This window comes from Canis aureus, chromosome 21 (assembly GCF_053574225.1).
Source record: "Canis aureus isolate CA01 chromosome 21, VMU_Caureus_v.1.0, whole genome shotgun sequence".
Classification (NCBI taxonomy): Eukaryota; Metazoa; Chordata; class Mammalia; order Carnivora; family Canidae; genus Canis; species Canis aureus.
Window position 1 is genome coordinate 42,003,401 of NC_135631.1, and position 16,140 is coordinate 42,019,540.

At 36.7% G+C, this 16,140-nt stretch overlaps 1 protein-coding gene and 1 long non-coding RNA gene across 9 annotated transcripts in view; one reads left to right on the forward strand and one right to left on the reverse strand.

Moving 5' to 3' along the window:
* Positions 1-4,347, forward strand: part of LOC144292960 (uncharacterized) — a 147,753-nt gene extending 143,406 nt beyond the window's left edge. For all 8 annotated transcript variants that reach the window (XR_013360379.1, XR_013360383.1, XR_013360377.1 and 5 more), the window contains 2 exons: positions 702-821; positions 4,093-4,347. This is a non-coding gene — a long non-coding RNA (uncharacterized LOC144292960). The remainder of the gene's footprint in view (positions 1-701; positions 822-4,092) is intronic.
* NAMPT (nicotinamide phosphoribosyltransferase) overlaps positions 866-16,140 on the reverse strand; it is a 44,855-nt gene continuing 29,580 nt past the window's right edge. Inside the window, exons 7-11 of the mRNA XM_077864012.1 lie at positions 11,523-11,748; positions 9,205-9,324; positions 7,043-7,183; positions 5,753-5,887; positions 866-3,794 (exon numbers count right to left, since the gene is read on the reverse strand). Of these exons, the coding sequence (XP_077720138.1) occupies positions 3,684-3,794; positions 5,753-5,887; positions 7,043-7,183; positions 9,205-9,324; positions 11,523-11,748 (733 nt within the window). The 3' untranslated portion in view covers positions 866-3,683. The remainder of the gene's footprint in view (positions 3,795-5,752; positions 5,888-7,042; positions 7,184-9,204; positions 9,325-11,522; positions 11,749-16,140) is intronic.

Here is a 16,140-nt window from a genome sequence, read left to right on the forward strand (position 1 = left end):
TTTTCACACCCCAAATTCAGAGTTTTGTCGGGTAGCTGCCTTCCTCCCCGTGCTGCTCCAGTGCTGGGGGGGGGCTGCTGGTAGGCCACTGGTTGCTGTCCGGGTGAAACCCAGTGGCGGCTCGGAATCCCTTGCCCTGGTCTCTCAGCAGCCTTCTGCACCGCGCACACCTCACTCCCTTCCCTCCTCTTCCCTTTCTCCTCCTGGTTTCCCTCACATCTCTTCAGCTACCACTCCTCGGGCTTCTCTGCGGCTCAGCTTCTGCCACTTGACTTTTTAGAGTTCCTCTGGGTTTGCCCTCACTCCTCTTTTCCCTGGAACTCTCCAGCAGAGATTGGCACATTTTGTCTTTAAAGGGCCATAAAGTAAATTATTTCAGGCTCTGCAGGCCTTAAGGTCTGTCGCAACTTCTCAGCTCTGCCGCTGTAGCAGGAAAGCAGCCACGGGCAATAATTAGACTAATGTGTGTGGCTTGTTCCAATCACACTGTATTTACAAAAACAGATGGGCCTGTGGTTTGCCAAGGCCACAGTCTGTCTCTGCAGAGCAGAGCCCTTTCCTGTGTCTCTGATGACCAGCAAATTCATACCTGGAGCCCCTTCTGTCCCCAAGTCTGTACCTCCAACTACCAGTGTCTCTGTGGCAGTTCAGATCTTAAGCTAGGACCTTACCCTTTCCCATCAAATCTGTTCTCCCTCCAGTGTCCTTACCAAGAGGCACTGCCATTCAGATGGCTGCACAAGGCAGAAAATGGAGGGGTCGTCCTGGATTCCTCCCTCTCATTTTCTAATTCTTTGAATTGGTGGAACACTTAAAAGAGGGTAAGTCTAGAGATGGCCAGTATTTGAAGCACACAAATTTAACATTTCTAGTAGAGCTAAACTTTATTTCCATGTTTATTACATGTTTATCTTTGATGTTGGATACATATTAGAATTAACATACAACTTGGGAGAAAAGCTGGACATTCTCCACTGAATGGGTTAAAAAGGAATGTAAAACTACAAAATACTTGTTTAAGTGTTGAATTTCTAAATTATGGCAAACAGAACAAGAATTACCTTGCCATGTTTCTCTTTCTAGTTTTCCAAGATGAATTTCATTAGAAAATATTTTCATAACAATTTATTTCAAGAAAGGAAATAAGGGATAATCATTAAAACCATTTGACTTTAATTATAGAGTACAAATAAAGAGTCTTAACACAGAACTCCTATCTTCTATTTAAAATACAAATACTTCATGATATTATGAATGGAGAAGGATTAACTGATATCAGCTGCAAATCTCTAATGACTTAAGCAAACCCATACATGCCATTTGCTTTTATTTGGAAGAGTTAGGCTGATTTAAAGGTGACAGCAGAATTCTATTTGATAACTATGTCAACTGTTTGCTACTGAGAATGGGGATGGCCAAATACTAAGTGCTTAGTCATAGAAATTCAGATTAATCAGTTCCAAGTGGCCGAGAGAATTAATCATTCCACCCCCTCTCCACTCTATGGCCACATACAAATGTACAGATTTTAGCATTCACTGAAAGGTTTAAAATGAAACTCCTCTAGCTACTCTGAAACTCCTGAAATTCACAGTACACAAAGAATATTGTCTGTAGTGTGATTCCAATGTTTTAAACAAAATCAAAATTATGGGTGGTTATCAAAGTTGTTATTTGGTAATAAATATGGTTTTAATTCTCTATAAGCCCCTTAGCACATTTTGTGAAGAAAGCTGTGTTTTTAATACTACTAATTTTTACTTAGATACGTTTAAAAGAATCAGAATTATTTTCCAACAGGAATTACAGGATGAAAACTCATAATAAAACTGAATAATGCTTATTAGTCTCATTAAAGAAGTGTTTAGAATTATCTGCAAAAACCATGTTCTTTTTAATGATGTTTATAAGACATTCTACTGACAAGTACCTTTTTCATGTAACTGTTTAGGACAGATGATTTATGGCTTTTCAATTTTTAAAATTTCACATTTAATGTCATGTTGTTAAAGCTTTCAAAATCAGTCTTCCAAGATCAGATTCTTAAATAAGAAAGGAAAAAAGAGAGACAAACATAGCTTCCTCCCTTCCCTGGAAATCAACATTTCTCTTAAATTCAAGGCACACTCCTTTTCTTAGACCCCGGGGGTCAACAGACTTTTTCTACAAAGGGCCAGATAATAAACATTTCAGGCTTTGTGGGTCATATGGTCACTACGTAACTACTCGATTTCTGCACTGTCCTGAGAAAGCAGTCATAGACAATAAGTATGTACAAAAAGGAGCGCAGTCTGAACTTGGCCTGTGGGCCCTAGTTGGCCAACTCCTGCCTTAGAATAGACCATAAATAGAAAAGAAGCATTAAAACAAAACTGGTCTCTACTCAGATGTGATGACTGACTCAGTATCTACCATTTCATCACTCTAGAACATTTTGATGCTGAACACTTTGAATGAGGCCAACCTACTATTCTTGGTTAAGATTCTTCTATTCAGACTCATGTCATCATGCTTTTAATTTATCCTCATTTAAGAACTTGAGTATTATATATTGAGGGATTCAGTTTAAAATTAATAAATGATGTCCATACAATTTAATATCCAATTTAATTTTTAAAAAACTTAATGAAAAATAGAACAGAATCAAAACATTTAAAATAAGTACACTCACTACCCATTCCAGTAATTCATTTAAGTCATATCAACTCTAGAATAGGAAAAATAAATTCAGAAGTGTAATTACTTTAAAATACACTACTTCCACTTTTGTTAATATTTTACATTTATGTATATATTCTATAGTGGAAGCAGAAATTCTCTCTAAAAACATCTTAAAATCTTGAGGTGCATGTTAGAGCCACAGGCAATATCTGACATATAAAATTGCAGTACAGGCCTTCAGATTTGGCATTTCACCGGTACAATACAATGACCAACGTATATAATCACTGTACAGTGCCTCGACATTCCAGTAAGAACCATTATTTTCTTTAATGTAGAATGATTAATACATATTCTACAAGGGGCAGTGAGGTTAGTAATTCTATAGGGTATGTCCCGACATAATTTTTAAATTGTACAATAACACAAACAACTCTGTTAAGGCCATGTTTTATTTGCTGATTAATGGACAAAAGGCAATGTAATTTATTTTCAAGTATTTTCTTGAAAGTCTGTGCTCATAAAAATCATGAAAAGTTGGAAAGACTGTTAAATCACTGAAACTTTAAATATATCTTACACAATCTTGTTTGTACAAAAATACAAGTTAAATATAAACATAAAGCAATCAATGATAATTTTATGCAAATCTGTTTTATGTGATCTTCAGTTATATATAAAAGTTTCTGGGTTCTGTTATTTGTGAAAAGATCAATACCAGATTGAATTACTACCTATTGGCAAAGGGCCCTAAAAAGCTTACTTTAGCATTAATCTTTTACATGGTTAAGTACATTTCCTAATTTGAGATCACCTAAACACTGGAAAAAAAAAAAGTGAAAGGGCAGTATGTCCATAAACCAACAAATAATTTGGCTGTAATGTATCATAAAACACAAAGAACCCCCCCAACGTCTGTACAATAAACATTATTACATACTCACACGCAGGTGTGTACGTGCGTGCAGGCACATACACACACAACACACACGCAGGCGAGCACACACACCCAGTCATAAAGCCTAATGAGGTGCTACTTCCAGTTCGATATTCAGCTTTGCATTTTTTCTTATTTCATCAAATGAATAGCTTTTTGTCACCTTCCCATTCTTGAAGACGGTATGGAGAAGATCCTGTACAAACATAACAATACTAAAATGTAACGATTATATTAGACTATCAAGCAAAATAATTAATGCTTTGATGAATCAGATTGACTAGTCAAATACAGAGATGTTTGATGGCGTTCAAATTATGAAATAACTTTATCCACAATGCTGGCTGGTGGAACAGGTAGTGAGCATGGCAATATCTCAAATGGCTATGTAAAAATATTTAGCTTTAAAAGAAGCAATGATCTAAATATTCTTAGAAGTTTTCCTTGAAGGAAGAAGAAAAAAATCGCTGGCTGATCCATCTCTACTTTTTCAGGTGGAGGGTGCTTGCTGCTTGGCTGCCCAGAAGAATTGTGGCTGTCACTGATAATCATGACTGACCATGAGCACGGAAAGCCTGCCAGACCTTCCCTGGTTCCTAGACAATGGACTTAATGCTGATTAAACTTGCCAAATTTCCTAGTCACTGAATTCTGGACTTAAAAAAACAAACAAACAAACAAAAAAAACAACCCTATAAAAACAAGAAACCAAACCAGAAACAAAAATAAAGTATTGATTTCTTGATGAATGCATAGTGACTGATTTAAAAACTGTGTATATTCCAAAAGTTACTGATTCATGTAATACATTTGATCTATGCAAGGGTAACAACGATTGAGAATTAAAACTAAATCCCCTTTTGGGTCTGGTAAAGCCACTCGGTCTCCGTAAACTAAGGTCTGCCTGCCTTTAGTTTCTCTTTAAAAACACCCCAAGACATAATCTGTCATGTCTAAGTTTTCCATCAAGATTAAGGTTCATGACCTTTTCTTTCAAAAAGTTAAGTATCAAGAGTAGTGATTCGTACTCTTAAATCAAAATGCCATTTAGGATTACAACTGATTACTGCCTCAAACATTCCAGAGTATTATTTACATAAATCAGTGCCTTTTTTAAAAAAAAAATCATAGTTAGGACCCTGTCTAAAGTGACTCTAGTCCATCTGGATACACTAATTCAGCCAAGCCCCGAACAACAGGCTAGCTCTAAAAGTTAGTTTAGAGACCAAATATTTTTCATTAAAGACAGAAAAAAATTGATTCTGGCTCAAAATCTTAAAAGAGTATCAGAGTAATATACTCTAAGCAGAATATCTGTATGGTATAAAGAATCTATAGTGATAAATTAATGTTTGGTATAAACTTTTTTCTGAGAATATGAATGTTTGAGTAGTTTCTCTTTCCCTCTAAAAGGGAGTTTTCTCAATCTAGTGGCTTAAATAAATTTGTAACTTCTGAGTTCATGAATGTAAGTGTATTTTTACATGTTGAAGACCATGAGATCATATGGACCATTTTAGCACACTGTAAGTTTTTCTAGTCTGGCCGATTTGAATCAGAAAACTGGGTTAAGTCACCAATTATTATTATGCAGTCAGAATCCAGTCATGACCTTTCACATCTTCGCACTAGATAACAATTTTTTTTTAAGCCCAGAACTGCTGTGAGAATCACATGCAACTAAAGAAAACTCATCTCAACTGGATTTTGTTAAGTTTTAACAAAATTACTGAAGTTTTACTATAACATAATTAGCATCCTTTAGATATTCTTAGCTGTTCCTCTTCAGAAATAATTTGCTGCTAAATTGGCAGTAAGAGTCAGATCAAATACACAAAAGCTTGTTGAAGCTCATCAGTCACTATCCTGCTGGTCACTATGTGGAAGAACTTTGTTTTTTGAATGTTAGAAAGTTTTTCACCCATTGTATGTACAATCTCATTTATGATGTAGATTGCTTTTCATCTTATTTTGGTAGGCTCAGTCAGCATCTGTACACATTTTACAACAAAATTTGTTCCATTACTTTGTCATTCAAGAAAAGAATTCTGAAAATAATTTAAAAATATAACAAGAGTCCTTTTCTTAATTTGGAAAGCTAACCTACTGGTAAAAAAAAAAAAACAAAAAAAACAAAAAACATAGATAACATACATGACCATATTCCTCAAGGTCTCCTTTTCCTTCTTCAAGTGTAACAAAATTCCCTGCTGGTGTCCTATGTAAAGATAATCGACCCTTTTTGGATCTTTTGTTGGGATCAGCGACTGGGTCCTTGAAGACATTAATCTGGAAGAAAGAAATAGAAGACTAAGCAGAAATGTTCACTCAATTCCCGTTAAAGAAAAAAGTTTAGACATAATTTATACATAAACTTAAGGTACTTCATCGGTATAACTAAACGAATCCACATCTGGCTTTTAGAAGCATAGTTCTAGTCTGTGTTGGAGGACAGAGTCCTCTGTTAGGAAAAAAGGTATGAACAAAATCCAAGTCTTGAGTATCCTGTCTTACCACGATAGACACCTAAAACTCTAGTTGTAGGAAGTCTTTGAAGTTAACATATGTGACTCTTAAGAGATCTTTTATATTTTGAAGTGCCTTTAACTGATTCAAGTATAGCACATTCATGCTATTAAAAAATCTGCATCAACTGTATTATATAATCTGTGGCAAGAGAACTAGGATTTTTGCTAAAGTAGACTTCCATTTCATTACTTTATAACTTTGTTACTTTTTACTCTATTCCTTGTTACTGTGAAAAAACAAAGACGACCTAGAGAACCTAAAGAGAACAGAAGGTTTGTTTAAAGATCAGAAAGGTTAGGGAGCCAATGTAATGGAAGCAAGAAGTATGATTGAACCCCAGAACCTTCCAAAGACAGAAATGAAGTAAAAGCAGGGAACCAACGTAGGGGTTCTGAGGAGTTCCTAGTATCCCACATCACCCCTCTGGATCCGGAGCTTCTCAAGAGTCTAAGAAGAGCCAGGGGCTGCTGTGCAGCCGCCTAAAACGGGCAGCGTGGGGTCCCATTTTCAGGCTATCAGAACAGGATTCTGGTATCACAGCTCTAGCGTCATGCTCTGCCTCTCTCAGACACTGCCAGTGCTTTCATATTTGCTTATCTTTAATATGTGATGGCCATGTTAATTGACATTCCTACTCAAAATGGTCAGCTTTTTGACTGAAAGGTGTAATACTGAAGCAGTGGGAAATGAATGGCCCGCATCATTTCTCAAATATTATTTTTTTCTCCTTTCTCCAAGTCACGTTATTTTATACCTAATGTTTTTTTTCTTTCCTTGTTTTGAGTCAAGGTCAGTGGTACCTGACAACACATTATGAATTTAGGACTTTATCCTTTGATTACTGCACTGAGTAATTGCATCCTACTAGACACATAAGCAAAGTACTACCACAGCAGTACAAGTTGAAAGACTTACCCCAAGGCCATTGGTTACAACATAACTACACTTGAAGGAACAATTCAAGAGATCTCTTGTTAACTTCTGTAGCAAAGCTCCACCAGAACCAAAGGCAATATTTTCAATACTCCATTTTTTTTGCTTCATGCCTTCTACAATCTAGAAGATCAAAAAACAGAAACTTAGTAACCTGAAAGAGGATTTTCCTGGGGCCATACTGATGAATAAAACATCCTAGAGCCATTTCATAACTCCATACATGGTGAGGGAAGAGTAACGCTTACAGAGTTGTATTCCACATTTTCTCTTTTAAAAGACCTACCTGCCTCAAAAGGGTATAGGTGTGAAGGGATAGGATTTCATTCAGAGTTCCTGAATTGGTGGTGTCACTGTGACTGTGGTTGGTTAGGGATGGGCGAATGAAAGAAATGAGGGAATAAGGAACTGGTGATAAAACATTTAAAGTTTTGTGTCCAATATAAGAGAGATTTCTGCCTCTTTTCCTAAGTAGGTAGATTTGTTCCCGTACAGAAACCTAGAGCAGGGTTACACCATCACCTTCATGAGATGTGACAGCAAAGTTTAAGAGGAAGGCTGACAGTCAATGACAAGTCAGTTGTCTGAAATTAAACAGATTTTCTCATTTTGTCAAAGTTAACGCATCCAGTATATGTAAAAGGAAAACTGCTATAACCTTTTCATGGTTCTGAAAACTTATTTTAATCCCCCTCCAAGACAAAGCAGGTATTATTACCCTTTAGGTGATGTAACACACGAATGCATCTGCATTAACTGTTCACCAAGGCCAACGAGGTTCTGCCTCAATATTTAACTTGTTTGCAAAGTTAAAAAAAAGAAAGTCAAGTCTAAAGCTGATTCTCAACTTAAAAAAAATGCATGTACATCCTCAAAATTAAAAAAAACAAAACAAAAATGAAAGCTGAAGAGTTTCAGTTTTTAAAGGGAAGCTCAAACCCCCAATTGAAGCACCTGCTGTCAAGAGCAGACTGGCGGGTGTGAGCAGTGGGAAGCATGCTGCACTAATGGGTTCTCTGAAAATGGCATGGGCCCTGCCTGCCCATGATTTTGCATCCAAAAGAGGGGAGAAATGTGTGTGAGGGCACTTGCTAAGCTGGCTAAAATGCAGGCATGGGTAACAGTTCTTTACTGATACCAAGGTAAGAAACCTTTAATTTAGCTGAACGAGGGAGACGATGGCAATTAAAAATGCCAGCTGAGATCTCTAGACCCAGGTCGTCCTCCTCACTGCAGACTTACTCTCACCTCACCACACTCTTGCAAATTTGGTAACTTGGTTTATACAAGTGGATACTATCTGAGATTGACAGACATTAAAATATCAGTGGTTTACCACAGTAGACTGTCTACATTGTTATCAGTGGTGGTCTTAATTTTTGTGGAGTATTTTATGTATTAAATTGGAATTACAGTGCTTTAAAAGTTTATCTGGGGAAAAAGCAGAGGCACAGGCTTTAAGATTCTACAACACTGTTTGGCTACATCTAACAAGTGATGACAGTCAACACTTAAATTAGAAGATGTGACAAACCATTCTACGGTTTTCAAGAAAGCACATATTAACACCATCCGGGTTCCTTAATTCCATTCCAATAAAACACACCTATTTAAGCAGTGTCAAGACTTTTTGTTTTACATACAAGGAGGTGATCCTTGACTGGCACTTTCTTGTTTCCCAGTGACATTTCTTTAGACTCCACATAAGGGGTGCCCAGAGAAAGTAGTATGTGTGGTTTGGCTGATATGTCTAGACTTGTATTTTCTCTTTCTTTTCTCTAGCTTACTTTATTCTAGGAATGTAGTGTGTAACACAGAACAGACAAATATGTGTTGATCGACTGTTTGTTATTGGTAAGGCTTCCGGCCAATAGCAGGCTCTTAGGAGTTAAGTTTTGGGGGAGTGCAGAATTATATATGACTTCTGAGTGCTGGGTGGAGGAGGTGTCGGCGCCCCTAACCCCTGCATTATTTAAGGGTCAACTGTGTTTATAAATTTTAAGCAATTAACAGAAAATATATTTACTATCATAAACATTTATTATAAGAATCATAACTATTTAAATTATTAATGTGCTATTTATAAACTGATAAGGAGCTTAAGTTAAGGATTGCTTTATTGAACTTTAATAGAAAACACATACCTCTTGTAAGGTATTAATATCTACTCCATCCCCTTGAATAACTCTAAGATAAGGTGGCAGCAACTTGTAGCCCTTTGAGTTCTCAGTAATAGGGAACTTCTTACCCAAAATATCCAAAACCTGTAAGGGAAAATAAACACCCAACACAAAATAACTAAAATTGGGGGGAAAAAATGTAAAAGATTTCCACAGTTAAAAAAACGACTTTGCTTTGATAGACAATCTTGAGAATATAAAAATTCATCAGATCACTAAGAAAGCTCTATAACACTATGTACAAGCCTTCTAAAACTTAAGTCTCAATTCTTTGATTATATTAGAAATAGGCATGTTATTTTTCTATGTCAATTTATACCATAAAGTCGCTTAAAATACAAGTTTTTTCCTTCCTATCTTTCAAATTATACAGATTAAAGAATAAAACCTTTAACGTTAGGAAATTAAAACAGTAAATATAAGTGAGCAGAGTGGCACAGCAGAAGTATGCTGGCCCCCTAGCCCAGAGGTGAATGAATGAAAAACAGTAAATATCCTATTTCCAGTAGGTATATAAAAACGTTATTTGACAAACCTATAATTATGATTTGGATCTATTCTGTCTATGCCCAACAGTTTGTTTTGCTTATTTTTTTTAGGTTTGAGAGAATGAGAGCATGAGTGGGAGGGACAGAGGGAGAGGGAGAGAGTATCTCAAGCAGACTCTGCTGAGTGTGGAGCCTGATGCAGCCTGATCCCATGACCCTGAGATCATGACCTGAGCTGAAATCAACAAGAGTCAGAGGCTTAACCAACTGTGCCACACCCACGCTTATTTGTTTGGCTTATTTTGTCTGATAGTACCCAAATAGGAGTCCATCTGAATTATAAACCTCAAAGAAATTATGATATGCAAAGCTGGAAATGAAGCAGGGTTCTCTTAAGTTCTCATTTATTTTATTTTTTAAAGATTTTATTTATTTATTCATGAGAGACAGAGGCAGAGACACAGGTAGAGAGAGAAGCAGGCTCCATGCAGGGAATCCGACGTGAGACTCGATCCCAGGACTCCTGGATCATGCCCTGAGCTGAAGGCAGGCACTAAACCGCTGAGCTACCCGGGCTGCCCTGAAGTTCTCATTTACAGGTGATACCCATTTTTTTAAAAAGACAAATGACATATTATGCAAATCATCCCACTCATTCATTGACTACTAAGATTTAGAACAGCTGAACTTCCTGAACAGTGATCTAAAATTTCTCAGAAAGCTTGGTCAGAGATACAAAAAGACCTACCAGACATAGATTTCTCTCCAATAACTCCCTTTTCCTAAATAAAGATTTTACCAATGAGAAAATTCCATATTGATGACTTGGTTTATTCTTAACTAGACCAACTGATATTCTCAACTAGATCAATACATTTTTATCAGGTAACAGGGAAAACATGAAACCTGTTAAGTTTGCTAAAATCAAGTTTGTTAATATTTCAGGCTAAGATCTTCAAAATGGCCTATTAATGAATATGATAGGAAAGACTTCTTGGTTCTATATCCCCCTTTTTCAAGGGTTAAGTAATTTACCATCTAATCATTAGCTGGGAAAGTGTGGTAAAGTGGAAAGGCAATAGAAAGATGTATGCTAAATACTTGGCATATTTTACGTGTTGTGTGACCTTCAAGTTATTTGAACCTCTCAAATAACTGTTGTTTTGTCTATAAAAAAGAGCTAGTAATATTTATCATAAGGTCTTCAAAGAGATTAAATGACATGGCTTTAAGTAAAGCACCTAACACAGTATTTTTCCAGTAGTAGGCATCAAATAACCTGCTCTCACTAATGCTTTTTGAAGAAGGCAAACCAAGTACTGAACATTAAAATGAAAATTTAAAAAGGGCAACAATGCTGCATTGAGGATCAACAGTATCTCCAAAGAGTTACTACCTGTAAAGTATTTTCTAATTCTTTTTATTCTTTTACTCACCTTGCACATATTTCTTCTTCAAAGATATAGCAAAGACTTGTGGTAAAGAAAAACAAACCACAAACTTGGTAACCAAATCACAGGATTAATATTATTAACTAATTTTCAAGGCAAGTAGAAAGTTATCTGTTCAACATTAATACTTATTTGACAATATGTAAATAACACAGAACTGTGGGTATCCTGTTACTAATGTGTGGCCTTGGACGAACTTATTACTCTCTCTAGGCTGCAATTCTAAAATTAGAAGACTGGTCCAGATAGTTCTGAAATGGCATGTGCACAAATGAAATTAAAATAGTACTGATATAGCTCATCTACAGGCATTTTAATAATCAAGTTATGTATTAAAATTTACCTTTAATACAGTGTCCAGAGGATTTCCAGAATCAGGTCTGATTATTAGTGGTGCCTCTGTAGTTCTTGACAATATTAAATGTCTTAGATCTTCTCCCCATATTTTTTCACACGCGTTGTAAATGTCATAGCTATCGCTGACCACAGATACAGGCACTGATGAAAACTGTGTTACTATATGTTCAAAAGCGTCTTTTTCACGGTCTTTCCCCCAGGCTGTTATGGTACTAGGAAACAAAGTGAAAACAGAGTTTTACTTAGGCAGACACATTATCTATCTATTCCTGAATCATATCTCATGTACTATACTTACACCATCAACACCACAAAGGTGGTGAGTGATTTAGTTTAATGAATACACACTGTAACGTTCATTGACTATTAGGGCCATGCCACCCCTAGGCTGATGTTTAAGACTGTAAGAAATCTTATTCCTGTCCCATAGTTATTTTAACTCTTAAAGTCATAGCCACCCAACGTTTTTGGTATTCCTGAACCTACTCATTTAAAATCAGTTCACTAGGGATTCCTGGCTGGCTCAGCTGGTAGAGCACGTGACTCCTGATCTCAGGGTTGAGTTCAAGCCCCATGTTGTGTGTAGAATTTACTTAAAAAAAACCAAGTCAAATCAAATCAGTTAACTGAAAAAAGCACTCTGTAGATTATGCCAAGATGTCAGAAAGAATGACCACATATTCCTATTATTTTGCTAGGCAATGTAAGCACTTGGCTCCCTTCTGTAACTTTTCAAAACCAAATACCAATAATAGCAGGGACATAGATTTGTCTTTTTTAACTTTAAAAATCTTATCCTTAAAGGCAATTATTTGGGCAATTATTTGTACTGTACCATAAACACATATAGTCAACCAATAACCCTTTACTGGTTATATCTTCATATGGCCAATAACAGGCAGCCATTTATTTCATCTAGAGTATCCACTACTAATTAATACATGCCCAGGGAATGTAAGAATTTGAATACTTAGTTTGGGCAAAACATAATTAAGATGGGAAGTAAAATACAAGGGTTTCTACTAGGCAAAACTGTTAGAGTGATTTTATCTCAAAACTGAAGAGTCCTACATACTAATTTATGTTTGAAACTGTCATTTCAACATGGGTTTTTTGTTGTTGTTGTTGTTTTACCCTCCAAAGGACTGGAATAAAGTATTTATGCTGTCAGTGATATGCCAGTGCTAAAAAAGCATGTACACTTCAAGGTTATAAAGACTTAGCTACCCAGAGACTACTTTTGTCTGAAATGGAGAGACAGGATGTCTATTCATGTAAATCTCATTTTACAGTGAACACTCTCCTTGATAAATACAGAGGAAATCAACTCCCTACCTCATGCCAGCATCTGCAGGCTAAAGGTGCAATCAAACATGGATGAAGAGAAACCCCTTTTTCACATCACAAACTACTACTGTCCTCTTTATAAGGATGGAGAGAATTAGCTCAAAGAATACAAACACTGGAGAGCTGTGCAATGAGAATAAACTCTTACAGGTAGGGCTGGTGGGCTATGGCGATATTTTCCCAGTGCTGTTACCAATACTGCCCCCAAACTCTGCTCTTAGTATCACGTAGCACACTTCGTTGCTCATTTTTAGTCTTTCATCTTGCTTTCTCTCTGGCACCTGAACTTTCCTGAAGCTTTCTTTCCCATGACTTCAGTGACCTCTCCCCCGTATTTATTTAATTATTTTTCTATTTCTGGTGGTTCCTCTGCAGTCTTCCTCCTTCGATCTAACCACAGGCTCTGACCGGGCAGTGTGCTTTCCTCTATCCACCTCCCTGTGTGAAAAACACTCAAAGCTTTTTAAAAAATCCTCTTGTGGTAAGGGTTTCCAAAATATTTACCTTAGTCCAGGTTTTTCTTCTGGACTCCTGATCCACTTGTTAGGTAGGAAGAGGATTATCTTTATTACGTCATCATCATGGAGACATTTCCTATAGCACCCTCTACATAATCCAGTTGTGACACCTATTCTTCTGATAGGTGTTTGGTATATGGAGCTCATATGTGTTCAGTGAATTCTACTAATACTATTATTCCAATTTCCAAGCATCAAATCAAATTGATAATTTTCCAAAGTTTGAGGGACAGGTTATATAGTAGCATGTTTTTCCTCCTTGATGTTCTATTGACTTATTTTTGCTTTACTTACATAGTTTAACATGGCAGTTTTGCATAAGCTCAAAAAAGTAAGCATTTTCTTACCCACATGATGTACAATTTTAAATTGGGTTCCACATTAAATAATACTCTAATGCTTCTCTTACACTTTTTGGTCAGCCAAACTCTCCCCACATCTTTGGGTTCAGTGGGGTTTTTAAAGATATGTTATCACTGGCTATAAGAAAGTGTGGCATGGCTTTGCACAATCTCAGAATAAATAAATCAGGAATATGAAAATCATTATAGGAACAGAGCAAATAAGAATTTGAGTATGTAAACTGATAGTACATTGGGAAGAAAACAGAAGTCCTGTTAAAAGATAATAGCATATTTTAAGTCCAGATTCCTATATTCCTTAAGAAAATATAACAATAATGGCAATGCTCTTAATTTTAGAGTTCTCTTGTTTTGGAGTTATTTTAAAATTTTTTTTTTAAAGATTTTCTTTATTCATGAAAGACACACAGAGAGAGGCAGAAACACAGGCAGAGACAGAAGCAGGCTCCATGCAGGGAGCCAGATGTAAGACTTGATCCCGGGACTCTGGGATAATGCAATGAGCCGAAGGCAGGTGCTCAACCACTAAGCCACCCAGGCGTCCCTATTTTGAAGTTATTTTAGATGTTAGCTCATTTATCCATAATGATCTTCTGATGTTAGAGATCTAGAATTTTAGCTCCTCCTTTTGTTTGGTTGGATGGAGGAACTGAGGAAGTGAAAGATAAGCGACTTGCCCAAGGCCACCTAGAGTGTCAACTGTAAGGTTTACTGGGTCACTCAGATTTCCAAGCTTTCAGTCTAAAACTCCTTCTACTATACTACACGATTATTTAAAAGCTTTTTCTATTTAAGAACATCTGAAATATTCTTCTATATTAAGGAGTCAAACTTACAAATGTAGCAAATATTATGAGACTTTAAAATGGATTTTATGCTTTTAACATGAAAACCTTAAGGAAGATACATCCTTATTCTCAGATTTCTAGAATCATACCTGTTATGTTACTACTTTGAAAATAAAACCATCAGTGAAAAGTCTAATATATGGATAGTACTTAAGTTTTTTTTTTTTTTTTTAAAGATTTATTTATTTGAGAGAGAGAGGGCATGACTGGGGGCAGGAGCAGAGAGAGGGACAAGCAGACTCTCTGCTGAGCCCAGAACCTGACACGGCTTGATCCCAGGACCCCGAGATCATAACCTGAGCCAAAATGAAGAGCCAGCTGCTCAACAGACTGAGCCACCCAGGCACCCCTAGATACTAAAGCTTTTAGAAGATGTGCATACATCTAAGTCCAAAATAGGAATACTATAATCATAGAACCTATATCTATTGATGACATTCCTGTGTTCCCACTTTGAGGAGTCCTGACTGAGAATATTCAACAAAGCCCTACTGATACAGCAATGCCCGGGAATGTTTGCAGAATCTACCCTCTATCAACCCCAATCTAAATCATCAAATTCTAGCAATTTCTTTTTTTTTCAGATTTTTTAATTTGACAGTGAACACAAGCAGTTGGAGTGGCAGGCAAAGGGAGAGGGAGAAACAGGTTCCTTGCCTAGCAGGGAGCCTGATGTAGAACTCAATCCCAGGACCCTGGGATCATGACCTGAGTCAAAGGCAGATGCTTAACCAGCTGAGCCCCAGGTGAACCGAGTTCTAGCAATTTCATCTCCCAAGCCACTGCTCATGTTTAGCCACTTTTTTCCATTCACAGCCCCTTGGTTCTATACCTTGTCATCTCTCCAAACTGTTGCAACAGCTTCCTATTCAGCCTCCTAACTTCTTTTTCTGTCAATTCATAGGATATCCTGCTATAAAAACAATCTTCCTAAAATATTTCTCTGACGACAAAGCTGCTTAGGCTCAGAACTTCAATGCTCACTTCCATTTGAAAAATGGAATTAACCTAGCAAGAGGTGCACACAGTTCACATTCAACATCAAATGAATTTGAGGTCCTTTACTAACCTGTCTTTTGAGTCCACCCTATGTTCCCAACAAAATGTCTATTATGTTTCAGCCCATATTCCCTAAACACATTCACTTTCCTCCTTCACTCTTGCTCTTTCAGACAATGCTTGATGTGTGGTAGGCATGCAATAAAGATTTACTCAGAGAATGATTGATCTCTCATGTCTAGCATTAAATTTTACCATTCCTTCAAGAAGTGAAGATTTCACATACCGTCTCTACAAAACCGTTCTTGATCCTTCCAGTGAGATAACATCTTTTCTTTCCTTCCCTTGCACCACTAGAGCACTTTAACCTCTTTAAAAGTACTTATCAACAGAGCAGAACGTTGCTAGTATTTTATTTTTATACTGAAAATAGGGTCAATTTTTTAATCTTTCTGTCCCTTATAGCACCAGTAGATTGCCTTGGATAAAAGCTCAGCTTTATTCTAAAACTACACTACTGGTTTTAGTAC